This window comes from Tyto alba, unplaced genomic scaffold (assembly GCF_018691265.1).
Source record: "Tyto alba isolate M040663 unplaced genomic scaffold, T.alba_DEE_v4.0 Super-Scaffold_40, whole genome shotgun sequence".
In the NCBI taxonomy this organism is placed as follows: domain Eukaryota; kingdom Metazoa; phylum Chordata; class Aves; order Strigiformes; family Tytonidae; genus Tyto; species Tyto alba.
The window spans coordinates 49370814-49397972 of NW_024881316.1; the positions used below are offsets into that span (position 1 = coordinate 49370814).

Sequence of the window (27159 nt, forward strand, 5' to 3'; positions counted from 1 at the left end):
ATACAGTGAGAGCAGTATGTGTGCGTGATCCACTGCTTAAGCATCCCAGTCCTGGGCAGCTAATTCCTTTGTATACCAAGAAAATAAAATGTGAACAATACGGGTACGTAAAGCTCATCGATATGTCCCTGTACCTGACACACACACACACACACCCAAAACGAGAAGGTTCGTGGCTGGATTTGGAGTTGACGCCCTGTGGCATCTCTGCTGGGATTGTGAGCAAGCGTGGTAGAACCGAGGATGAGCGCGTGTGACGCGGGAGCAGCCTTTCAAATCTTGCATTGAGATCTTTTCACGTAGGGTTCACGTAGTTTTTCTGTGGTTAATAGTCCACTTTTAATCTGGAGAGCATCCGCCCATCATGTTTCATAGCACTAATGCACCTCTAATCCATTAATTTCTTTAGTCCCTTTTTGAACCCTTTTAATTCGCTTGGTCTCCACCACATCCTGCCCCTGCAGCTTCACCGGGGCCGATAAGTTACGCGGAAAACTTCTTTGCTTTTGTTTGTCTGGAATTTCTTTAGAGTCTTGAGCTTTTGTCTTAGGTGTTTACTGCCTAATTATTCCTTCGTTGTCCCTGCAGTATTCGTGACTCAGGAGCTCTGTCGTGTTCTCCCTCCCTGCCCCACCAGTCACGTCCTTTGCAGACTTTTGGTCTCCCCTTACGCAGAAGCTGACTTCTCCCTCTGATTAACCATCAGAGATGGGGTGGCCTCAGCTGTCAAAATGTGGTACGTAATTATACATCAGCATAATGATGTTTATTATTTTGGTTTCTATTTCTTTTCTAACAGCTGCCAACATTTGATTTGACTACTGCTGAGCGTTAAGCCGATCTTCTCGGACATCTATCAACAATCACCCCCAATTTTCTTTACTCCTGAGAGGTAATAGCTGATTTAGAGCCTGTGACTGTATACATATGATTAGCATCATTTTTCCAAGATGTGTTTCTTGCTGACATTAAATCATGTCTGCCATTGTATCTCTTCATCACATTGTGCTATGAGATCTTTCCCTGGTTTCAGGCACGGCTGTTTGGGATAATTTTGCCTGTAAATGTTGTCACCTCACTACTCACTCCCTGGTTAGATTTTGTAATGATGTGTTGAACAACAGATCGCCTAGTCCAGATCCATGAGGGATTCCATCTGTTATCCTCCTGCCTTGGGGAATGGACGTGAAACTGTTTATTCCTACCCTTGGTTCCTCAAAATTTTTAAACCAGTTATCTACAACAGAGGTTTCCTTTCCTATCTCACGAAGCCTTGGTCTCTCAGAATTTGACAGGGGATTTTGGTGAATCTCCATGAACTCATAAGTGAAAAATCACAATTAAAAATATTTAGCGATGGTTTAGCCTGTTTTGTATAAGAAGAACTAAGATATGTTTAGTTCTGTTGGTTTTGATTTTTTTTTACTCTTTCTCTTTGTAGTGTTCCCAATATTGCTATGTGTGCAACACACCCAATTTTTTAACTAATTGTGCAACATTTTAAAATGGGGAAAACCACAATGGAAAAAAAAAGTCATACATAAGAAACCCATGTCCACTGGATAACCATTAGTCACAGCTTTAATTTAAATTAATATTAATTGTTAGTTTGAGTTGAACAATGCTGAGCAGTTTGGCTTGGTTTTACCCACCCACTGCTCTGCCTGGCATTTCACTTTGGCCTCTGTCCCCCGACCCCAAGAGTTTTTCATTTCTGAACACATGAGCTCAGGATAAACCGCTTAACTGGCATTTTGAATCTATTAATATCATTAATTTTGTTTTGATAGGAGATGAATCAGAGCCAAGCCACCAATACCAAATTAACCAAATAAACTGGAGGGTTTTTACTAGATTTTCCCGCACGTCATTGCTGTCACAAAGGACTGAAACTGTGATCTGGGAAAATCCAGGTCTCAAAGTTGCTAATTCATGCGGTCTTTGGAACGTGATGCTGTTAAAATCCTCAGCTCATGGGATCAAGACATTTGAGGAAGAAATGCAACAAGGAGAAAGTTAAGAAAATTTTCATCAACTGTGCAGTTGAAGAAAAGTATGAAAATTTCCTAAAAAGCATTGTCCATGAGTTTGGATGCTGCCCTTCTTGTCCTGAGACATAGAAGCTCGTCTTCCTGACAGCTGCAGTTGAGCTGACTTACATAAGTCAACCGACCCGTCATTGCTCATCGCTCTCCTTCCCAAATCGAGCGTTGGCAGATGAGACCGGCAGAAGAAGAGCTAAAAGCCCTCCCAGACTCCAGGCGCAGGCACTTATCGAAGCCGCATCTTGTCAGGGCCATCCGGTAGCAAAATCAGACTTCTCCCCCAGTTTGTGGGGTGTTTCATCCTGCAGAGCTTGTCAGTGCTGTGCGGTTGGCCGTTGGCAGTGAGGAGCCTCTTCTGTGGGATGTGGTGTCCATCTAAAATGGAGGCAACGTCCTGCAAACTGATTGCCTTCAACCCCTTGTTCTTGTGCAACGCTTGAAGGCCTGCTGTATCAGTGCATGTGTGGAGAATATTTACCTAAAATCCTGGCCTTAACAAAAGCCAGCTGGATTGGGGAGAGTTTCCCTTATTTTTCCCAATTTTGACTCAGAGGCAACAAACGATATTGGTGACTTCAACAACAGTAAGGCCTTGAGGACCACCGAGAAAATCTGGCCGCATCCCCACTCCTGAACTCTCAAAGCCCCAGGAGAAGAGTCGCTTTATCTCAGCTTTCTCCTAGAAATCATCCACAGCCCGTGCTAACTCCTCACCCATGCCTGGGAGTTATCTGGAGACGTGCAACTTGACCCACGGCAAAATTACGCCGAGGACTGTGCTAAGAGCGCGAGTGAGTCCATCAGTTTGAAGTTAATCACGTCTCAACGGGACTTTTCGCTTACTTCACACTCTGTGAGCAATTAATTACCTTCTTGAAGCGAGGCTTGCAAAACCACTTCTTGCGGGGTAGGAGGGCTTTCGTGGCGACCGCGCAAAACGGTTCATCTCCCCGCAGCGACTTCTGGCAAGCCGCGAACTGCGAGAGGAAGCCGTTGGCTGAGCGTTGTCTCCTGCGAGCAGCCAACTGCCAGGGTTCAGGGCAGCTGCCTTGCTCGTCTCTATTTTGCAGAGCATAATTTCTTCCAACTTACAGGAAAAGCTTGAATTGGGCTGTCGGGAGGAGGTGACATTCTTGCCCGCCGTGGTGAGCGGGAGTCAGCAGGCTGGTGCAGCCTCTGCTTGGGAGCAGATTACATGACCTTCCCAGGCTCGATGCTCTCAACAAGCTGGAGGGGGAAAAGCCTCCCGAATTTACAAGCAGCTACAAACCCTAGTCAGATCCAGAGCCACCACGGTAAACATTGTGTGGTCAGGGGGCTGGTCTGGGGAAGAGGGAAGTAGGTAGCCACGAAGAATAATTTATATGCTTATTGTTTTTAAGTGAAATAATCCCAGCTTTTTTTCTTTCATTTTTTTTTTTTTCAGCGAGCCAGTTATTGCAACGTGCCTGTTCCAGTCACCGACACGAAAGCTGGTAGTCTGATCCTAACGCTCTTTTAATGCGGTTTTGCCAATTCTCCCATGCGGAAGCGTCCTGGACGCTGAGCAGGACGTTGGGAGGGGCTTAAAAAGATTATCCGCAAAGCCGCGTATGGCGAAGAGAAACGTGACGTCGGGAAAGCTTTCCGCAGCGCAGTTATTCGCAGCGTCTCGCAGGAGCAGGGGGACCCGGGGAAGCTCCGCGGAGGCGGTGGGGTTTGGCACGTCAGCATCCACGGAGGAAGCTCTGATCCTACGCACGTCCTGCAGCTCTCGGCGCCTGCTGTGTCGTTTCTGAGTTGCAGCGAAGACGGTGATACGCGACCGTGATTCCCGGTTATTCAAGTCAGCCGTTTGCAATTTTGCTTCCATCCAAACACCCTCCAGGCTCTATTCCACATTGTAAACAAAGCAGCCTGCAACATTTAATGCAGAAGGCAGAAACTGGTGCCCCGGACTCTCGCTCCATGCTGCACTTCTGCTTTTTGTCTGTAGGGAATGCTTTTCAGCGGCGCTCTCTCAGATGAAACAAACTGCAAGGAGTAAGCATGTTTGAAAAAGAAAGCGTGTGCTTTTTTTTTTTTTTTGGGTGGTGGTGGTGGGGGATTGTTTCAAAATTAAAAAGGGAGTTTGGCTCCTTGTCCATATATAGTGCAATAAAGGGCTCCCCAGCTGTTTATGCTTCGTGGCACGTTTGTGAGGAGCGTTCAAGGGCAGCCTGGCTGCGCTCGGGATTTCCAATTTTAATACAAAAAAGGAAACAGGAAAGAACGATGTAAACATCGGTAACGAAGCCCGTGCTCGCGGTGGACTCCGAACAGCGCTGCTGGTGCCCCAGGCCTGCTCCTCCTCTCCCCCTGCTTTTTGGAGGGGGCCATGGAAGGAGGGGCGGGTGCTGGCAGAGGTTTTCAGAGCCCTTGGCTGGGTTGCAAATCTCCCGATTGCCTCCACTGCCTCTCTCTTGCTTCCAGCTGTTGGCCCTCAGCCCCTCCTTAATGCATCAAACTCTTGGGGGAGGGAGGAAAAAGTGGGGAAATGATTTTTTTTTTTGCATGATGCGTCACTGTTAGCTGAAAAATCAATGGTGAGGTGCTTTTTTTTCAGGCACTGTGTGACTAAAGCCCGTGGAGACACCCCACTCTTACATTAAAAAAATTGCTTTTTCTAATGCAAGTAGGAAAATCTTTGGAAGTGCGATGCGACCGCTCCTTGATAGTCTGAAAATACAGTGTTTGACAGGCACTGGGTGGGCCACGTAAAAGCAAAACCACCAAAACCAGCACCTGCTAGGGCAGGGGGGCTTTTCTCTTGCAGGTCACCATCTGAGCCCCATTAGCAAAAACTCATTTGGGGAGCAATCACCTTAAAATGGCCCAGGGACCCCTGGGCTCTCCTTGTTCTTCCCGTTTTATTTAACCATATAATTATTTTGTGATGTGGTGTTGGGGTCTGTGCCTGGTTATCCTTCATCCCCCGGGGCACAGCGGATCGGCTGTGCCCACACACCCTGTTGTCGGTGTCCCTGCGCCGCCGCGACGCCTCCTTGTTCCCCGGATTACGAGCGGACAACCTATTTGGTGTATTTTAACCCAAATCTGCCGCGCACGATCCGGGGAACTCGCCCAGCCAAACCTGGGCAAGGCTCCCCGCTCCCTCGCTGCCAAGCGTGCAGCAGCCAGCGCCGGCTCGTCTCGACAAGCTGCCGGTGGAGCTGGGAAGGGGGAAGGGAGCAAAGTCGTTTGGCTCCCGGCTCCTTCCCCGGCGGCTGCTGGGATGTCCGCGGGGAAGCGGAGCCCGCTCTTGCGTTAAAAAGCTCATCCCAAAACTTGCATTTCCAAATCTGCCGGGCGGCGTAAGCGCCCCAGCCGCGTTCCGCTGGAGGAAATGGTGCTTTTAGCCACTCACTGCACCTCCTGGCTTTCGTGGAAGTGTTGAAACCCAGCGATAACCAGCTTTTTTGGAGGGTGTACGCCTCTTAAGGGTGTTTAAGAAACACGCGGATACATTAGAGAGCTCACAGCCCCTCTCCTGCTCTTGCCAGGGAAGAGGTTTGTGCGGGGCTGGAGTTGCAGGGACTTCTCCAGGAGACAAGCCCGGCTGCAGGAGCAGACCCGCGGGCTCCAGCCTCCCCTCCTCTTTGCTGTCTGAGCAAGGACAAGCCAAGAGGGGAAGAAAGCTCACGAGTTTCCTTTTCTGCTCTTTGCCCTTCTACTTTTTTTTTTTTTAAAAAAAAAAAACCTCTGGCCTGTTTGCCTTTTTTTTTTTTTTTTTTTTTTTCTTCCCTCTGCCTTTGCTTTGGCTTGCTCATTTTTAACTCTCTGCTTTCACTCCTAGCACTGCTCTTCCCTTGGGGACCACATGGTTTCAGAAATCTCCAGGTCTCTACAAAGTACTCAGTCAAGCGCACAGGGCATGGGCTCTTTCTTGCGTCTGGTTTATTCTGGAAGCTGAGTAAAACCAAGTTGGTGAGATATGGAGCTCCTAGGAAAAAGGCCGGGGCGCTCACGCTACGGAGTCTGACTCTTCACCGTGGCTCAGACCACCGCGCACAAACTGGAGCTTCTCCACTGCAGCTCAGTGGGTGGTTTTGGGGAAAACTCTCTTGCTTGGAGAACGTGATGAAGACAGAAGTGTGGAGGAGCTTCTCTGGAAAAAAAAAAAGCTGTATCAGTCTGATATAAGGGGGAAACTGTAATCTGCACAAACTAGCTGGTGAGGAGGAAGGAGACCAAGGAGGAGTGTGACAGGGGTCTGTAAGATGGCGAGTGGCTCGGAAACAGTGAATTTTCTTTTACTAAACGGGATAATGAGTGAAGCTGGTTTACAAGTTCAAAACCACGTGGAGCCTTTCATCTCAGTCCCCTGTGGAGCTGAGAGGTTCCTTGCCGCCGGATGCTCTGGGTGCTAAAGGTTCGCACGGCTCCAGAAACTCGCAGGACAGACAGATGGAAGAAAGGTCCACCAAGGGCTCTGAAATAGAAAGACGTCACCTCTAGCTCCCAAAGTTACCGACCTGTGGGTTGCTGAAGGCTTCAAGACCCTTCATGGGGGATGTCAGCAAAGGCTTGTTCTGTCCTGGATCTCCTCCCATCCAAAAGGTCCCAGGGCTGGGAGCACCCTACGGAGATCTTCCATCTGAGCTAGGGGAGAGGGGCTGGAGGCCTCTGGCTGGACACACACACGGCACGGGCAGGATTTGTCCTCTCCTGGGGCTTGCTGACAGCAGATGAGATCTCGGTGCTGCTCCCCGAGCAGGTTTCTAGGATCACTGACTTTTTTTTTTTTGGGCCTGCCCGTGTCGATCTCAACCTGCCCTTCCCCGCAGCCCCAAGCTTCTCACCCAGCCAAGCCTCCTTCTTTCACTCTGCTTCATTTAAAATAGAAAATTAATAATTAACTGGCCTGTCCTTTGAGCGGCGGGTAAAGGAACCCCCTAACACCTGCCTGACAGGTTGCCTGTCGCTGTTTGTTTTTCCAGCGAGCTGCTCCCCGCGAACAGGATGCCGGCGTTTCGGGATGGCCTCCTGATCACCCCAGGGCTTTCCGCCACCAGCCAGTGCCACCTCTCTTTGCAACCAGCCTGTCCTACTGCAACGCGCCTCCCGGCCACGATATTTGTGAAATATTGTGAATATTTCAGAACCTGCCTGCTTTTTTGCATCTGCAGGGTCTTCCCTCCGCGCCCGGGTGTGGCAGTGGGTCACCGACCCCCTGCAGCATCTCGTCACCTTCTTGGACGTCCATCCTCTTGTACCCATCTTGCAGCACACGTCAACGTGCTCCAGCTGCTGGAGGTGGCAATTTCGCCCTAATCTGGGAATTCTAGGATGCAGAAAGATGGTAAGAAAGGAGGTAGGAGTTGGTCGGTTTGATCTCTTTCTGCTTGTTTTTCACTTAATTAACGTATTACTTCTTTTTTTTTTTTTTTTTTTTTTTTTTTAATGAAAGATGCTTTGCTTGGCCAGAGAGAGAAGGTTGACCTCCTCCTTTTCCAGTGGAGAAGGAAAATCCTGAGTTATTTCCCATCCTCATTCAACTATGGACCAGGAACATCACCACCCCCTTCTCTGGGGCTTGAAGGACAACTCCAACAGTGTCCAGAGAAGCAAAGACTCCTCTTTTAGATAGAACTGAATAATTCTGTTGAAACTGGATGAAAGGAAGCCTCTGTCAAAGACTCACCCTTCTGATTGATGGGCGAGCTTGGAAATGTTCCAACCCCACTCCTTTATTTTTATGACACCTGTAAAGACGTCGTTAGTGTTAAATCTCCATCCCAGTGCAAATCAACCGATGGGTTAATATTTATTAAGGAACAGGGAATGTGCCAACACACCCCTCCTGAGATAGCCGGGGCAAGCCAGCCTCGAATCAAAATCTTCAGTCTTTTCAAACTTTCATGTGTCACCCTCCTAAAAATTTAGTGTTTTCCCTTTATGCTGCTAAAATTACTTGCAGCAACGCAGGCGCAAGGGGATTGGAGCCAGGCCCAGCCCAACACCAGGGCAGCACCCAGGGGCTTTTATGCATCCTCTTGGCCCTCCTTTGTTTTTTTTTTTTTTGGTTTTGTTTTTTTTTTTGCTGTGTTTCCCATGGATTTCCACCAGCAGCACCAGACTTCATCTCTTTTAGGGGCATTTCAAGCAATTCCAGCCCACACACACCCCTCACGGGACAGTGAGCTGTCACCTCTCTCCTTTCTGGCTGCGCCGGGATGCAGCAGGACGGGTGCTGCAGGTGACAGCACAGCTGTGAGAAGCAAAACCTGCTGGGGAAGACACTTGTTGTTTTGTTGTTTTTTTGTTTTTTTGTTTTTTTTTTCCCTCTAATCTCTATTTTTGATGTTTCTATCCAGGGTTGCAGGTGGTGTGAAGCGGGACACGGCCACGCGCCTGCCCCGCTGCTTCCCACGGACACGCTGCTCCAGCTCGGCGGGGGATGCTACCGGCAGCACCTATGGATAGGAAGGCAGGTGAACGTATAGGAAGGTAGATGAGCATGCAGGAAGGTGGATGAGTGTATAAGGCAGGCAGGTGAGTGTATAGGAGGTCGGATGAATGTCTAGGAAGGCAGAAGAGCATATGGGAAGGCAGATGAGTGTGTAGGAAGGTGGATGAGTGTATAGGAAAGCGGGTGAATGTATAGGAGGTCAGATGAATGTCTAGGAAGGCAGACAAGCATATAGAAAGGCAGCTGAGCATATGGAGAGGCAGATGAGTGTATAGGAAGGCAGGCTGAGCATATAGGAAGAGATATGAGCATATAGGAAGGCAGGTGAGTGTGTAGGAAGGTGGATGAGTGTATAGGAAGGCAGGTGAGTGTATAGGAAGGTGAATGGGCATATCCGAAGGCAGGTAAACATATAGGAAGGCAGATGAGTGTGTAGGGAGGCAGATAGGCATATAGGAAGGCAGGTGAGCATACAGGAAAGTTGATGAGCATATAGGAAGGCAGGTGAGCATATAGGAAGGTAGATGAGTGTGTAGAAAGATGGATGAGTGTATAAGGCAGGCAGGTGAGTGCATAGGAGGTCAGATGAATGTCTAGGAAGGCAGAAGAGCATATGGAGAGGCAGGTGAGTGTATAGGAAGGCAGATGAATGTGTAGGAAGGTGGATGAGTGTATAGGAAGGCAGGTGAATGTATAGGTCAGATGAATGTCTAAGGAGGCAGATGAGCATATGGAGAGGCAGGTGAGTGTAAGAAGGTGGATGTATGTTGAGGCAGGCGAGTGTATAGGAAGGCAGGTTGAGCATATAGGAGGAGATATGAGCATATAGGAGGAGATATGAGCATATAGGAAGGCAGGCGAGTGTGCAGGAAGGTGGCTGAGTGTATAGGAAGTCAGGTGAGCATATAGACCCTTCCAGCCCCAGCCATGCCGGGGGGTCAGTGATCTGTCGCCCCCCGAGCCGCAGCACCTCCCTCTCCCCACGCCAGCCGGTGCCTCGAAGGGGGCGGTGGGTCTGCGGGGCCGGGGGGAGACCCAGGTGAGCAGAACCCTCCGACTCGCCGTGGCTCCGGCCACCCAACCCTCGCCTCCCCGAGCGCGGCCGTGCCGGACCCGGCGTGCCGGGGCCGTGCCCAGATGACTCACCCCGCCGCTTGCAGCACCACACTTCAGAGAGTGAAAATAGAAATATCCCCAGCTCCTGAGCCAGGAATAACGTCACAGCCTTTTTTTTATTATTATTTTTTTGGTGTTTTTTTTTTGTTTGTTTTTTTTTTTGTTTTTTTTTTTTGTCCCTTTAAAATGAAATCCCTTTCTTAAAATTCTCTCTGACTCAGCCCCAGTAGAGCCACTGCGTAGCAGCTAAGTCTCCTCCCTGGCATCTCCGCTGTGGCCCGCGGCACGTCGGCCACCAGCATCGGTAGCAGCGGGGGTGGATGCAGGAGGGGAGAAGCAAAGCCCGGCGAGGTGGGTCTGGGAGCACGATGCCACGTCCCGATGGGCCCCGCCTGGGTGTTTTACCAGGACGCAGAGCAAAAAAGGGGAGAAGGAGAAGAGCTTGGGGTTGCAGCCCAGGCTGCTTTGGAGGTTGATGTGATGAGAGAAGGAGGGAGGAGAGGATGAGACGGCTGCTGGGATGGCGAGCTGGGAGATGGGAGCAGCCAGACCCTCCTGCCGCGGTGGTGGGACGGGGGACGATGGGTCTCCGCGGCTCTGCCCGCTTTGGGCTGGGCATCCGCTGGTGGCCACCATCAACGGGCAAAGGGGAGGCGATGGAAAGCGAGGAAGAGGGGGGAGATGGGGCCGTGCAGGTCCCCACGGAGCTGCCTGGGGCTGGTGGGGGGTTGCAGCGGTAGCGGAGATCCAGGGCCACCCCCGGCACGGGCACAACAGCGTTATCTCGCACACGCCACATAACCGCTGCTCCCATTATACGCTGCCCTCCAACCCTTCCCGGGGCCCCGTCAGCATTTTGGGGAGCAGATAAGCTGAGTCCCATCACTCTATCAGGCCAGCCCACACCTCGGATCCGGCGAAATGTGGCCACTGTCCCCACCCCTGCCTTAGCCCCGGCCGCGGGATACTCGTCCCCCCAGCAGAGCCCATCCAAACGGCCTCGGGGATGAAGCAGAGCACAGCACACTCATGAAAAATGATTAAAATAGCCATTAAGGACTATTTACACAGTTCTCCATCCATAAACTCTTGCTCCCAGGAAGCAAGACCTTCCTACAGGTGGTTTTTCCCAGGGGATCTGAGCTGGATGATGCGTGGAAGAAAGTTTTTGCTTTTTTTTTTTGGGGGGGGGGAGCGTCTCCAAAAAATAATCACGCGTTTTTCTTCTGCATTTTTTTTCTTTGGCCAAGCCCACGTGGGAGTGACCCCAACTCCCCACAGGCCCCCCAAGCAATGGGGAAGTCCCAGAGGGACACTCAGGGACCCCCATGCTGGATGCTGTGGGATGACCCGGGCCACCTACATTTAATTTTCGAGCTGGGAAGGGAGGGAGCTGCTCTCCATGGCCGCTGCCCGTGCCTGCCCGCAGCCGGGAAAACCCTCCATCAAACTTGCACGAACCGCCTGGGCTTGAGGCAGCTCCAAAACATCTCCGGGGCATCCTATGCCACATCGAAGCGTTTTTCTGGTACCGATGGAGATGCTTCTTCTTGGGGTTCGGCGGGGCCGGTGGGCTGCCGGGGCTGTGGCGCCCGGGGCGGTTTGCACACCCGAGCGTACACGGGGTCGGGGTTCCCCTCGCTGCCCGGCTCCTCCTGGGCGATGATCTGCACGGGGATGCTCAGCTCATCCCCGGCGGGCTGGGGTGGGGAGTCCCCCGGGGTGCTGCCACCACCCCAAGGCTTTGCCAGCGTCCCAGATTTGTACCGGATACTTTCATAGATGGGTCCCTCGGCATCCGGCACAGTGTCCGCTGCGGGTGTGCCGGCACCCCCGGGTACAACCGGCAGCTGCCGGTGCCGCAGAAACTCGGGGGCCCTTGGGGTCGGGCTGGAGAGTACGTGGGAACGGGGTGTCCAGCCCAGCATGTGCAGCTCAGGATCCCCCGCAGCGGGATTATCTGGGTCCCCCGGCACCGTGGGGCTGTCTTCCTGCTGCTGGGGCTCACCGGGAGAGGGGGTGCCTGCAGGGAGGGGGGAGAAGAGATGCTGAGCTGGGGAGGGTACCCCCAGCACCATTCCAGCCTAATGTAAAGGTAAAGTAGCACCGGGTCCTGCTCCCCCAGCTTTTGGTGAAAAAGATAATAAAAAGCGAAGCAAAACCAGGGCCAGCATCCCCGGGTTGCTGGCAGGGGGATTTGTGCTCCCCACTGCGGGACCAGCGCGGTGTCAGGACCTGCCACCCGCCTTCCCCTTCGGTCAAATATTTATTTAAGTAGGAGGCTCTGCTCTGCGTGCGAGATCTGTCAACACAGGGAGCTGGTGGAGCAGGACACCGAGCCAGTTTGTTCGCTCCGAAAGCAAAGGAGACTCTGGAAAAGCTGCGTAACTGGGTGTTTCGCCTTCTGCTTTAAATATGCAGGGATATGGTGGTCCTGTGGGATTTGGGGTGCAGGATGCTGGGTGCTCCCCCCCCCAATCCAGGCTGGAGCCCCTCGGGAAAAGCGCAGCCTCCTCACCCCCCACCAGCTCTGTCCTGGCAGAAAGCAGCCTCTGGCTGTGAGCACCCCAGTGTGAGCACCCCGGTGTGAGCACCCCAACATGAGCATCCCAATGTGAGCACCCCCTGTGTGAGCACCCCAACATGAGCATCCCAATGTGAGCACCCCCTGTGTGAGCACCCCAGCGTGAGCACCCCAACATGAGCACCCCAAAGCAAACATCCCAACATGAGCACCCCAGCACGAGCACCCCAACATGAGTGCTCTGTTAGCATCCCAGTGTGCGCATCCCAGCATGAGCACCCCCTGTGTGAGCACCCCAGCATGAGCACCCCAATACGGTCACCCCAACATGAGCAGCCCAACATGAGCACCCCAGCATGAGCACCCCAACATGGTCACCCCAACATGAGCACCCCAAAGCAAACATCCCAACCTGAGCACCCCAGCACGAGCACCCCAGTGTGAGCACCCCCTGTGTGAGCACCCCCTATGTGAGCATCACAGCATGAGCACCCCAACATGAGCACCCCAACATGAACACCCCAGCATGAATGCTCTGTTGGCATCCCAGCATGAGCACCCCAAAGTGAGCACCCCCAACGTGAGCACCCCTGGTGTGTGCACCCCAACACGAGCACCCCAATGTAAGCACCCCAACATGAGCACCCACTGTGGGCACCCCAATATGAGCACCCCAACACGGGCACCCAGTGTGAGCCCCCCCTGATGTGAGTACCCCAGCAAGAGCACCGTGGTGCACCCCAGCATCCCGCCTGCGCACCCCAAGGGACCAAGGCTTCGCTTTTGGGGTGTCCTTTCCCCGTCCCTCTACAGAAAAGCAGGAGAGAGTGAGGGGTGCCTCGCTGAGAGGGGGGGGGGGAAACGCACCCGGGGGAGCCCCAGAAACGGGGTGCTTGGGGCCAGGCTGGTGGGGCCACCCCATAAAATACTCAGGTGTTCCCCGCCGCAGCACAAGGAGGAGCAGGGATTTCTCTTGAGCAGCTCGAAGCTCAGCCACAGCGCGGCAAAAAGGGGAAATTAATACGCGGCGTTTAATTCGCTTCGTTATCCAGCGGTGCTAAATAACGTGTTCCTGGCGTAAAACGGGGCGAGAAACTTGTTCCCAGCTCCGTGGAAAAGCAAACGGGCTGAATGCTTAATCCGTCGGGAAGGTTTGGAGCATTAAAATATCTTTTTTAAAGCTTTCCCCAGGCAATTCCCTTTCTCCTGGCACGGGGCAGGCCAGCGGGTATTTGAAAGCAGCCGACACTGTCCTGCTGGAGGGACTGGGCCCCGCAGCAGGTTTCACTGGGCTGTTTTGCTGTAACTGGGAATTTTAGGAGCTGATTTTGGACACAGCGAGCCCCTTCACCGTGGCCGCGGGGTGTCCCCCGTCCTCTTCTCCGTGCCGGGGGACTGCAAGTAGCTGCTTAACGAACTGCGCTGATTTATCCCATTTTGGCTGCCGTGACCCCAACTTGCGGGGGGGGGGGGGGGGGGGGGGGTGAAGGTGGGGGGAAATAACCCCCCACGTCTGCCCGAGGGCCGGCTCAAAGTCCCGCCGAGCCCCTGAGCTTCTCCGAGTTCATGGGTCGGGCAAATCATTAACGGGGTTGGGTTGGACGAGTCCCCGGGGACCTTCGGCCCGCGGCGCCCGGCTCCCTTCCACCAGCGTGGCCCTTCCCCGGGGCACAGCCAGCACCCCGGGGTGTGCGTGGGTGTTTTGGGGGGGGGGGGTGTGTGTCCCATCCCGCTGCACCCCACACCGGGGAAGGGCCCTGGCAAGTGGCACCCGGCACCCACATCCCTGCGTGTGCGAGGGGCCCCGGGAGCACCCGCGGCGGCGGGGCCGGGGGTGGCAGAGGGACACAACCAGTGTGTGTGTGTGTATGTGTGTGTGTCCCCCCCCCCCGTTGTGACCCACCTCCCGGCCGTGCTGCTCCCCCGCCGCCGGAGCCCAGCCTCACCAGCTTCACCTGCAACGGGAATAAGTGGGTGCTTATGTATTAGCCCCCCCCGGCACTCGTGCATCCCCCCCCGCGCCCCAGCTACACCTGTATCCCCCTCCCTGGACACTCCTACATCCTCCCCAGAAATTGTGTGCACCCCCCCAGCACTTGTGCACCTCCCCGGGCACTCCTGTATCCACACGCCCCCCGGGGCAGCTGTGCATCCCCCTGATATTTTTGCATTCCCCGCCCCCGAAATTGTTCATCCCCCCGGGCATTCATGTAGATCCCCCTCCCCAGTACTTGTGCAGCCTCCCCCCGCCCCCAACCCCGACACCCATGCACCCCCCCCCGGCACTTCTGCTTCCCCCTCAGCACTTGTGAACCCCCAGTCCCAGCACTCATGCAGCCCCCCCCCCCCCCCCGCCCGCCGCTCCCCGAGCACTCGTGCACCTCCCTGGGCACTTGTGCATCCTCTCTGCTCACTCGTGCATCCCCCCCCCCGGGCTGTTGTGCATCCCCCCACCCCCCCAGCACTCATGCATCCCCGCAATATTCATGCATCCCCCCCAGCACTCATCCATCCCCCCCAACACTCATCCATCCCCCTCCCTGTACTCATGCATCCCACCCCCCCCGAACTTTTACATCCCTCCCTCCCCCCAGCACTCGTATCCACCCTGGCAATTCTGCATCCCCCCCTGGGAGCTTGTGCACCCCCCCAGCACTTCTGCATCCCCCCCCCCAGCATTTGTGCATCCCCCCCCCAGTGCTTTTGCATCCTCCCCTGCTGTCACTTGTGTATTACCAAAGCACTGATGCCCCCCCGCTGCCTCCCCAGCACTCATTCATCCACCCTGGACCCTTGTGCTCCCCCCCCCCCAGCACTTTTACCCCCCCCCAGCACTTGTGCATCATCCTCCCAGGACTTGTGCACCCCCCCAGGCACTCGTGTCACCCCCCCCAGCCCTTGTGCCAGCAGAACGGGTGTTGGGGGGGGTGTGTGCTCAGGGGGGACACAGGATTTTGGGGGGGGGGGCCGGTTGCCCTCTCCAACCGGCCCCCACCAGCCCCGACTGACCCCAAACAACCCCACAGCTCCGGGGGGGGGGGCAACCACATCCCCTCTGCTCACCCACATCCCCTGAAAACCCCGGGGTGGGGCACCCACGGGGTCACACGTGCCCAGGGCCACCCTCTGTCCCCCCTCCCCATCCCAATCCCCCCCTCCCCTTAATTGTGACGCTTTATTTTTTGGGGGGACACACACACCAACTTAGCCATTCGGGGTGAATTTGGGGCGAGAAGAGGGACGTTCCCCCGCGCTGACGCTGGAGGGCTGTCAAAGCACGCAGGATGCGGGGGTGGGGGGGGGACGGGGGGGGGACAGGGGACATGTGGGGACAGGCCCCAGGTCCCCCCAACCCACCGCCTCGCCCTCCACCGGGGGCCAGCAGCCGTTGGTGGCCCCGCGAGGACACGGGTGGGGACCCCGGGGGGACTCACCCCTCGGACCAGCCCAGATTTTTCTTTGATTTTCTGGGTGGAAAACCGCCGGCTCGCCCTGCGGAGCAAGAAGGGGGAGGTCAGCGGAGCCGCGTCCCCAGGGATGCTCGGGTCAGGGTGGGCTCAGAGGTGACACATGAGCCCCCCCGTGTGTCCCCCCCCCCCCCCCCGCCCCCGTCTCCTCCTCTCGCTGCTGTTTTCCGTTTATTCACCTGCTCGCCCCCTCTCCGCTTGACCCCACGCAGGTTCCTCGCACCCAGAGCGCCCTCCGGCGCGGAGCTCCCCGCTCCCCATCCCACGCTGACCCCACCTCCCCACCCACGGCATTTCCCCGGAGCCCACGATCTCCGTGGCAAACCCTCGGGAAGAACTCCAATCCTTCCTTTTACCCCCATAAGCGAACGTACCTGTGGGAGAAGGAGCAGAAGAGGAGCAGGAGCAGCAGCAAGAGGCCGGTGGTGGCCGAGCCCCAGGCCACCGCGGTAGCCAGGGCCACCGAGCCCTCTGCCAGCACCGGAGCCATCGAGCCCGGGGGGGGGAGGCAGAGCTGGGGGAGAGATGAGCCCCGGGTCAGGCCGGCGGAGGGGAATTGGGGTAATAACGGGGTGAAGGAGGCTGGTTGGGGGTGCTGAAGGGGAGGTTCCCATTCTGCCTTTAATATCAGGAGGAATTTTTCCAGGGATCCCTCCCCATCCCTTCATCCCAGCGGGATGCCCGGCATTGTCCCACCCTGCTCTCCCTTCGCAGGGGGCAGAGGATTTTGGGGTGATGGGGAGCGCAGGAAAGCTCCCTGTGGTGAAGAAGTGCGTGGCACTGGCACCCACAGCCCCCCCTCCCCAGCAGGGTCTGGGGGGGGGGGTGTCGTACCCCATCCCCATCCCGGCTACTTGGTGGCCACTCGCCTCTGTGGTGACGGGCAGTGGGTGGCAAAAACAGCTGGGGCATGGGGGGCTGATACTGGGGCACAGGGGGTGATACTGGGGAATGGGGGGTGATACTGGGGAATGGGGGGTGATACTGGGGAATGGGGGGGGTGATACTGGGGAATGGGGGGTGATACTGGGGAATGGGGGGGTGATACTGGGGAATGGGGGGTGATACTGGGGCACAGGGGGTGAGATACTGGGGCATAGGGGGTGATGCTGGGGCATGGGGGGGTGATACTGGGGAATGGAGGGGGTGATACTGGGGTACGGGGGATTGATACTGGGGCATGAGGGGTGATGCTGGCACATGGGGGGGTGATACTGGGGCATGGGGGGTTGATGCTGGGGAATGGGGGTTGATGCTGGGGTATGGGGGTTGATGCTGGGGTATGGGGGGGGTGATACTGGGACATGGGGGGTGGTGCCAGGGAATGTGGGGTGATGCCACTGCACTGGGCATCCTCACCGGGGTGCCCCTAAACCTGCACCGAGCACAGGGAGGCCACCCCCCTCCTTGAGAAAACACATTGCCAGCCTCTCCCCAAAAAATCCCCTGGACCTTTCCCCCACCCAAGCCCCCCCTGCTTAAAACCTGGGGTGAGCCGAGCTCCCCGGGCAAGCCCAGCTTTGTAAGCGAGAACCTGGCAAACCGAAACGCTGAACAGGCTGAGCCCGCTCCGCCGGCTGTGACTCAGCCTTCCCGGCACGGCATCCCGGCCCCCGGAGCCACGTCGGGGTTCGGGGACCCCACAGTCCCGCAGCTCCACGGCCAAATCACCCCCCAGCTGGGTGTGAAGTCAGGCCACGGCCCGGCGGTGCTTTTGCCTCTAGAACAAGGTTAATTAGGGATTTATTCCTCGTGGATGCTGCAGGCGTCTTCCTCCTCTAGCTGATCTGCCAGCCCTGGGGCGCACGCCGGGACCAGGCACCGGTGACGTCCCGCATCGCTGAGCCCTCCAACCTGCTGCCAGCCTGCCCTGCCTCAGTTTCCCCAGCTGTGTCCTCGGACAAGCAAAACCGGCCTCAGCTCAAGGTGCTTGCCCACACCCCACCGCGCTTGCCACCCCAACCCGGGGTGGGGCTGGGGGCACCCCATAGCCCAGGACTCCCCAGTTCCCAGCCCTGAGGAAGCCACTCACCCCACGGAGGTGCTGGACCCCCCCGGGCCGGGCAGGGCCGGGTGCTGCCGCCTCCTCTCGCCGCTCAACTTTGGACGGGAGCGGTTGTTGGGTGGCACCCGCCGCACCCCGGCTTCCTGCTCCCACGAGACACCCGGCAGCACCCGGGCCCGACGGAGCGTGTTTCCCCAGGCAAACCTGCACCCTGGGAGAGGGGTCCAGCACCCCTGAAACCTGCACCTCCCATGGGGGGGGGTGGGTCTTGCTCCCCCAAGAGGGATCCTGCACCCCCAGACCCAGCACCCCTTTGGGGAGCACAGAACTGCCACCAAGAAGGGTCCCCCCAGCACCAGCCCCCTCCTGCTTCCCCCGGACTGTCCCCAGGCACCCGCCTCTCAGTCAGCTCCTCTGTCCCCAGCGCTGGCCGTCCCCTCCACCCTGGATCATCCCCCGTTCTGGATCCCATCCACCCCCCATCTCCAGCTGTGCTGGATCCCTGTCTGTCCTGGATCCTCCTCCATCCTTAATCCCTCTCCATCCTGGATGCTCATCCCTCCTGGATCCCCATCTGTTCTGGATCCTTATCCATCCTTGATCCCTGTCTGTCCTGGATTTGCATCTGACCAGGATCTCCATCTCTCCTGGAACCCCCTCCATCCTGCATCCCCCTCTGTCCTGGATCTCCCTCCATTCTGGATCACATTCCATCCTGGCCTCCCCTCTGTCCTGGATCCCTCTCCATCCTGGATCACCTCCCCCTTTCACAGGGCCAGGACATTACTGGGATCCCGCTCCTTTCCCCTTACAACTGTTCCAAAGCAAATCCAAACCCCACCTGTTTATTTAAATGCCATTAAATCTGCAGGCCCAGCCCAGGAGGGATTTGGAGGCAGCTGCCTGCGTGCCCAGCACATCCCAGCCCGCAGCCCAGGCCATGCTGGGATCCCACAGGATTCCCATCATCGTCAGAAACGCTCCATGTCAGTGCAGCACCCACCCACATCCGCGTGGCACCGGCACAAGCACCCAAAAAGCTACTGAAATACCCCTGCGGTACCCCCCTGCTCTCAGGTCGCTGCACCCAGCGCACCTCAGCCCTCCCCAACCAAAAGGCATTAGTGGCATTGTGAAAAATTGAGTCATTTTCTCACATTGTGAGGCACGCAGGGGCAGAAATTGGGGGAAAAAAAAAAATATATATATATATATATATATATATATTTCAGCGAGTGTTTTGAAGCCCTGGTGCTGGTGGGAGTAGTCCAGCTCAGAGCATCCTGGCATGGGAGGAGAGAAGAGCGGAGCAGAAAGTCCTGTGAAATTTGCATTTAAAGTCAAGAAGCTAAAGAAGTTTGTGCAGGAAAGGAACATTGGGGGGAGGATGGGTAAAAGAGGCAATTTAGGGGAAACTGAGGAAAGAAAGAAATTGTGGGTATTTATTTAGAATATGAGTCCTTCTTCCTTCCCCTCATCCTTCCCTTCCCCTCATCCTTCCCTTCCCTTCCCTTCCCTTCCCTTCCCTTCCCTTCCCTTCCCTTCCCTTCCCTTCCCTTCCCTTCCCTTCCCTTCCCTTCCCTTCCCTTCCCTTCCCTTCCCTTCCCTTCCCTTCCCTTCCCTTCCCTTCCCTTCCCTTCCCTTCCCTTCCCTTCCCTTCCCTTCCCTTCCCTTCCCTTCCCTTCCCTCTCCCCTTCCCTCTCCCCTTCCTTTTCCCCTTCCTTTTCCCCTTTCCCTGTTTCATGGCCACCATCACCTCTTGCTTTTCAGTCTCTTCCATGTAAACATACGAATCGTGACCCCCCCAACCACCCCCTCATCCCTCATCCCTGGGAGCATCCCTGGCCACAGCGCATTCCCGGGGCAGGGAAAAACTCCCAGAGGAGCTGGGTGAGGGAAGGAGAAAGATAAAAGAGAAAGACATCTGCTACCTTCTCCTTTGGAAACCTTTGTTCATAAGGGTGCTCATGAAAGTGTCTCCAGCCCGGGATGGATGTGTCCTTCCCAAAATTCAGCCTCATTTATTCCTCTGGAAACACAACATCCCTTGTCTGCACTGAGGTGGCTTCCCGGGAAATGAGTCCGGATTGAGCTGGGAAACCTGGAGCTGAGGGAGCATGGCCTTGTCCCCCGAGACCTGAGCTGTTAAATTACAATAACCTTTAATTCACAGCGAGTTTGGGATGGAGAGGGGTGTTTTCAACCCCCATGGGTCTCTACAGCAAGGCAAACATCCAGCCTGGTACCTGGGATGCCTTTTTTTGGCCCCTGAGCAGCTCTGCAGCATCCTCCCCATGGGATGACCCAAAACCCAGCGCGATGCTCCTTCCTCTCCAGCCAGTGATGCCAAAACCCAACCCCGCTGGCGAGCTTTTGGCTCCTGGGAGCTGAGCTGGGTTCTTTTCTCCTCCCAGTCCTGTTGCTGGTTTACTGAATTCCTCCCCAGACCGCACAGCCGCGGGGTGAGGGAGCATTTGCAAGATGTGCTCTGGGGATATGAGCCCCGTGGTGGTGAGCTGTAGCCCCTTCTGAGGGACGGGCCGTAGGAAATTGTTCCTGTAGGGACGGTAAAAAGGCTCTTGGCTGTCATTCCTGGGGTCTTGCCCTCCTCCTCTCCCCTTTATTTTAATGGCTGTTTTACTGAGGGATCCCAAAGCCTGTTTGCAGGTCAGCAATGTCCCCAGCATCCCCCAAAAGGGGTATTTTCCCCATAGAGGAAACCGGAGGCTCCTGAGTGAAGCACTTTGTGGGGGTGTTAATGGGTGTTGATGGGATGAAGCTGCACTGTCCCATCCTGCACGCAAAGCCTCCTTCGCTCTCCCTTTTGAACTCGCATGTTTACACTGATAAATGGTCCCTGTCAGGGCAAATTTGGATGCAAGTGTAGGTGTTAGAAGAATGAAACCAACAGAAAATATTTCCCTGGTTTGTTTTCAATTCTATAAAATTTGCTCAGAGGGAGAGAGAGGAGAGGAGAGGAGAGGAGAGGAGAGGAGAGGAGAGGAGAGGAGAGGAGAGGAGAGGAGAGGAGAGGAGAGGAGAGGAGAGGAGAGGAGAGGAGAGGAGAGGAGAGGAGAGGAGAGGAGAGGAGAGGAGAGGAGAGGAGAGGAGAGGAGAGAGAAGAGAAGAGAAGAGAAGAGAAGAGAAGAGAAGAGAAGAGAAGAGAAGAGAAGAGAAGAGAAGAGAAGAGAAGAGAAGAGAAGAGAAGAGAAGAGAAGAGAAGAGAAGAGAAGAGAAGAGAAGAGAAGAGAAGAGAAGAGAAGAGAAGAGAAGAGAAGAGAAGAGAAGAGAAGAGAAGAGAAGAGAAGAGAAGAGAAGAGAAGAGAAGAGAAGAGAAGAGAAGAGAAGAGAAGAGAAGAGAAGAGAAGAGAAGAGAAGAGAAGAGAAGAGAAGAGAAGAGAAGAGAAGAGAAGAGAAGAGAAGAGAAGAGAAGAGAAGAGAAGAGAAGAGAAGAGAAGAGAAGAGAAGAGAAGAGAAGAGAAGAGAAGAGAAGAGAAGAGAAGAGAAGAGAAGAGAGAAGAGAAGAGAAGAGAAGAGAAGAGAAGAGAAGAGAAGAGAAGAGAAGAGAAGAGAAGAGAAGAGAAGAGAAGAGAAGAGAAGAGAAGAGAAGAGAAGAGAAGAGAAGAGAAGAGAAGAGAAGAGAAGAGAAGAGAAGAGAAGAGAAGAGAAGAGAAGAGAAGAGAAGAGAAGAGAAGAGAAGAGAAGAGAAGAGAAGAGAAGAGAAGAGAAGAGAAGAGAAGAGAAGAGAAGAGAAGAGAAGAGAAGAGAAGAGAAGAGAAGAGAAGAGAAGAGAAGAGAAGAGAAGAGAAGAGAAGAGAAGAGAAGAGAAGAGAAGAGAAGAGAAGAGAAGAGAAGAGAAGAGAAGAGAAGAGAAGAGAAGAGAAGAGAAGAGAAGAGAAGAGAAGAGAAGAGAAGAGAAGAGAAGAGAAGAGAAGAGAAGAGAAGAGAAGAGAAGAGAAGAGAAGAGAAGAGAAGAGAAGAGAAGAGAAGAGAAGAGAAGAGAAGAGAAGAGAAGAGAAGAGAAGAGAAGAGAAGAGAAGAGAAGAGAAGAGAAGAGGAGAAGAATTAGAACAGACCTACAATGATCATCTAGTTCAACTGGCAATGGATGAAGTACTTTTCTGTAAACTGAAATAAATAAAAAAATAAAATAAAATAAAAAAAAAACAACAAAAAACCAACAAACCCAAACATGATAATAAACAAGTAAATTTGCAACATTTCCAAGCTGACATGCATGCAACCCAAATGGGGTTGGCAACCCGAAGGGCAAGCACATGCAAAACAGGTTCAAAAGCCAATCGTAACCAAAAGGACAATAACTGCCTCGTCCCAGCTGAGGGAGAGGCACATTTTGTGGGGAAAAAAGCCTTCGGGGCTGCGGAGATGTGGGATTGCAACATCCCAGCCCTGCTGCCCGTCCTGGGAAGCGGGGATCACACCCAAGCTGTTCGACACCACTCTGAGCCCAGCACATCCTCATCGGAATATTTTGCTTATCGTGAGTTCATTCAGAAAGGCGTCGCGGCATCCGTCGGGATTTTCTGCAGAGGGCAGCACGACCCAGGACATCGGATGCGTTTTCCCTCCCGGTGCCGCTGAAAGATGGTGAAGATCCAGCAAATCTATATTTTTCAGCAAGATGCTTGACGGAATATACCCTTGTTGGTGAACTCACCTCGCTGCCAAAATGCTTTGGAAAAAGGTCTTGATAAAACCGAGATTGGTAGAAAATGTTATTTTTGACAGGAAAAATTCAGAGCTTTATTCTTTCATTATTTCCATGCTATAAATATGCTGGGACCTGGCAGGGTTTGGGGAGCAGCTGTAATCCCACAGAGTTTTGCCCCATCCCGGCTGCAGGACCTGAGCTCCCGCTTTGGAGAATGGATCCATCCTCCGGAACATCCAGAGACCAAAAAACAAGGGCTTTTTTCTGTGTAAATATTGAAATAACCCACATCACCATTAAAAAAGAATGTGTTCCTATTCCCTTTGGGTTTGACTGCACCATCACTGGAGAAGGAAAAAAAATTAAGGGCTCATTTCCACCGGGACAAGAGCAATAAGCCATGGGCTTGGCTACAAGAGGAGGATGCTCCAGTTTGAACATCGTCAGGCTTTTAGGTGATTTACACCGTGGTGGCTGGAGATTTTCCTCCTCCGATGGCGTGAATTGATTCTCCGTCAGCTGAGCTGTGTGAGCAGCAGCCCAATGTGAATATAAATATGGGTGGACATGTCACCTATTGATTAAATCACTTTAAATTTGAATTTTAATTCCTACCCGAGCGATTTAGCTGCAGATGAGAGGGATGGGGGGCAGCAGGGATGAAGCCGAGGAGCTGGGCAGGGGCTGGCTTTTCTCAGGGCAGCTCTGTAACACGTCTCAGCAGGTTCCCAGGTCTTACAGGGAATTAAACATATTTTATTCCGGCATTTGCTTCTCAAGGAGTGCACTGGGCGGTTGCTGAGGGTACAAGCATGACCCAGATTCTTCTCCAGCCCCTCTACCTGCCCAGTTGTTATTAAATGAACTTCAGCAATCAAGAAAGCAATTAAATGAGATAGTTCAAGGGTACAAAAATCCTCACCAAAATATTGCAGTTAAGAAACCCAAGCTGCAGAAAGCCAGGGCAGCAGCTCTCCCGGCTCCTTTCCCGGGGATGGCGTGAGGTCGGTTGGGATGCGGCTCATGGGATGAGAAGTGGGTTTGGGACCTCAGTGGGGACCAGTCCCTGTGCTGGTCACCTCTGGGCTGGCACCGGCGCCGAGCTGGCACCTTTGGGTGCAGAACAGGCTGCGTTGACCCAAATTCTGCCACTATTCTCACGCAAAATTCACCGTGCAGGGAGCCTACAGCCTCACTGTGCACTAAAGCAGCCTCTGAAATCCTCATCACTCATCCTAGAGGTTTTCTTGGGCTACGAATATCATCCCTGGGACATTTTGAGGATGCTCCAGTTTGGACAAGAAACAGAGGAATCCCACTACTGGCTTCGCATCCCGCGCACACTGAGATGCTGAGAATCCAGGGGCCGGAACGAAACAGCGGCTGCCAAAATTTTGGCAAGCCAAACCCAAGCCGATGTCTTCCCAAAGTGGGAGCAATGGTGACTTTTGATGATCCTGTTGCCTCTTGTAATTAAGCCCTCTGTCTCCAGCAGTCATTTGTTGCTCTATTTTAAGCTGGCTGGCGCTGCTGTGCCATTCTGACGTCCTTGCTTCAAAAATTTAATGACTTTTCAAATTTTCCAGAAGGCTGAGAAACGCAGCTCCGCGGCGTGCCTTTGTCCCCTCCTCTCTATTTTCGGGTGGCATCTCCAGGCTTTTGTGTATTTTACAAGCAGCTTGACCCAGCGACGGGCACCTGCAGCCAAAATCATCCCCCTCGGGAATCTCATCTCGGGGAGGCGGCGTGCGGAGGTTTCGCCACGCTGGTGCAGCTCGGGAAGGTGACGCCACGTGCAAAGTTGAGTTTATACCATTTTTATGCCTAATCATGCTGCCTGGAAGGGGCTGGGTGAAGCTTAAGGGTTTCTTGCAAGTGAGCCAGCGCTGTTGGGCTGGGTTTTGATGCAGGTGGCCGCAGGGCTCTGTCAGGCCGACACCGCAGCACCCTTTCCCTGCTGATTTCCCCCCAGTTTCCCATCCCCAAGGGATCCCAGAAGCTTTCTGGCTCGCTCGGTGTTGCCCCGGCAAGGGCGGCTGCTCCCCGCAGCGCCGGTGTTTCCCTTCACTGCTGCTTTTAGGAACAACATCACGAGCGAAAACTACCTAAAAGCTGAAGGAATAAAAATAATTGCCCACCTTTCTCTCCTGGTTGACGCATAGGATGGCACTACCCTGGCATACCAGGAAAAACATGTATATAATATCATGTATGTAATTATATAATGCATATTATAATCATGTGTGTATAATACATATAAGAATCTGCAGAGGCATATATGTACTGAATTATATATAGAACAGAATATACTATAGCATGCTGCACAGTACATAATAGTGTGTGTGCTATATAGTACAGTATACAATATATATGCTATCTATATGTAGTGTATATACCATATATGCATAGCACTGAGTATATAATATAGTGTAAATATAGTATGTATACTATATGTGTATACATACGCACTCTATATACACTATATAGATGCACATATAGCATCTATATAGTACATATCTATTATCTATATATACTTTATACTGTATTATGTTTACCATCTATATATACTCTCCATATATAGTACAAATATACACACTGTATATATACTATATATGCTGTGCAGTACATAGTACAGTAGATTCATGTGTACATATTTATTATTATATATGTTTCCTTTTTCTTTACACACTGGTGCATGTATGCACACACACAGAGTCCTGGCACATACGGATCAATAGAACAGTTTAAAGTTTCTTCCTTTGCTGCGGTTCAGCGTGAGCTGATTCAAATCCTCCCTTTCACGTTGCAAACTCAGAAGGAACTGGCGGGTTTGGGTCCTTCTGCTTTTAAATGCTCAAATTGGAGGCGCTCGGCCCACGGCCCGTTCCTTTCGGACCTGGAGGTCCCCACCAAGCTGGGCACCAAAGCACAACACAAGATTAGGGAATAATTTAAAGCTGTGTAAATTACACTTTACGTCTCTGAACTGCCAAGGGGAGCTGGAGGGCAGACACCCTGCTCACCACCGAGCCCGTGTCGCTTCCTTTGTCCCCTCTCTACGAGCCACCACCTTCCCACCGCAGATCTGCAGGACGATGCTACGTGGCCATCAGGGATGGGAGAGGGTCAGCGGTGATGCCGAGGAATTCCACCAGCTTTATCCAAGGTCTGCTCCAGACTTACTCAACATCCAACATGACCGCCAGGAGACACCTTAGGGCACTGTGGACTCAATGCACATCTCCATCCGTGCCTGGCCAAGCGACTTCCACCAAGATCAGGCCACAGAAAAGGAGCAGAGCGTGAGGACATCAGTGGTCAGCAGATACACACCATCATTTCAGCAGCAGCAGCTGCCAGGAGCACATCCACCTCTCCTCCACCGTCTTCCTGGTCAGGCTCATAATGACATTTCTGAGCTTTGGCCCGGGATATTTAAAAGTTTAACCTAAACCTGCTGATGTTGACGCTTCATTTATTTTGGTGAGCGCGCTAAAGCTCTCTCCAAGAGGTTGGAGCTCACTACTGCAGCTATTACCATGTTGAGGTGTATTTCGGGGACACTTAGGCAAAAACTGATCTCCAGCTGAGATGATGGAGCTCAGCACTGGAGTCAGTGGCTTTGGTGATTCATCTCACCAACTTCCCCATCGTCTCCTCTGGTTTTGATAAGTCACCATGGTCACTGTCCAGAGGAGACTGCATGTTCCTGGCGGCCCATCCTGGACCTCCCTGTGCCAGGGTGATGGCGTTAGCCCTGATGCCAGGCACCTTGCCAAGGTCTGCGCTTTCACACCTTTCCACAAATCCCGGAATTTTGTAGCATTCTGCAACTTCCCAGAGAAGACAGAAGCCTTGCTTTCTTCTAGCGAGGATGAAAGGAGGGAGGCAGCCAGCCAAAGGCGAGATGAGCTGAGGAACAGCATCCAGGCTAGGAGTGGGAGACCAGCTGGAAAACATTACCCCGAGGATCCAAATGCAGCCGCGGCGTGTTGGTGAGCTCCATGTGTTGCACCACACCTCCCACGGGCGTTTAACCAGCTCCCGGGGCTGCAAGGGGCTTGCGGGAAGGGGGGGGTCACTGTCCCCCACCCATGGGAGGTGGGAGTCCCCATGAAGGTATCAGCTGTGCTCGGTGCAGATGCACCGGCGGGCATCAGTGCCGCGGAGGCAAAGCATTTCAAAACCAGGTTCATGGAAGACGAGGTTGCACCGTGGAGGTCCAGCTGCAGGTCTGCAAGGTCCCCTTGCTCCTCTGGAGCTGTCGTCTGCATCTCCTCCTTCCAAGTGTGGCACCTGGACCCTCCCATTTCTCTTCTCTCTTCCACATCCACCCCAGATATGTCTTTAAGCAAAGGGGATCCAGTATCCATCGACTCCACCAATACCAAATTTCAGGCACAAGGGGCAAAGGGGCATTTTTTGAAGGTAAGGCCAGGTGTTGCATTGCGTCATTGAGCCTGTTACACAGCAGGAGAAGAGGGGACCAAATGCTGATCGCAAGTGGAAGGACTGCTGAAAAAATAATAAATAATAAAAATAAAAAATCTTTGAAAAAGACCAAGTATTAAAGATATTGTACAAAAGCCCGATGTTTTTCTATGAGGAATTTTCTAGCTGCGAAAAGCGGACAGCGGGATTGCACATCACTTGGTGGCAGAACTGATTGAACCAGGACAGAGAAATCTCCAATGTGTTTCATGTCTGCTCTTGCTGCATGCAGGGAATCAGAGCAAAACCCACTGGCCACATCCCTACCAGTAACAGAAACTGTCCTCTGGTTTTGGGGTCATCAGCCAGTCCCAGAAGCCCTGGACTAAAGCCTTAGTTTATGATGAGAAGCCAGATTTGACCTTGATTTGAAGCAGCTCCTCCAGATCTGTCGTCTCAAAGGGTTTAG

General features: G+C 53.6%; 1 protein-coding gene and 1 long non-coding RNA gene across 2 annotated transcripts; one reads left to right on the forward strand and one right to left on the reverse strand.

Annotated features, from left to right (window-relative positions):
- The first annotated feature begins 797 nt into the window (after nt 1-797).
- Nucleotides 798-9184, forward strand: LOC116962773. The gene is made up of 5 exons (XR_006166519.1): nt 798-892; nt 1791-3340; nt 3472-4067; nt 5860-7365; nt 7474-9184. It is a non-coding gene; the product is annotated as an uncharacterized LOC116962773 (long non-coding RNA).
- Nucleotides 9185-9716: 532 nt separating this feature from the next.
- On the reverse strand, nt 9717-16072 carry LOC116962778 (proline-rich protein 2-like). Its single transcript, XM_042803462.1, has 4 exons — nt 15957-16072; nt 15550-15607; nt 14019-14070; nt 9717-11614 (listed from the first exon to the last, which is right to left on the reverse strand). Exons 1-4 carry the CDS (start codon nt 16070-16072, stop codon nt 11094-11096), a joined length of 747 nt encoding a protein of 248 aa, XP_042659396.1. The 3' UTR covers nt 9717-11093.
- Nucleotides 16073-27159: the final 11087 nt, after the last annotated feature.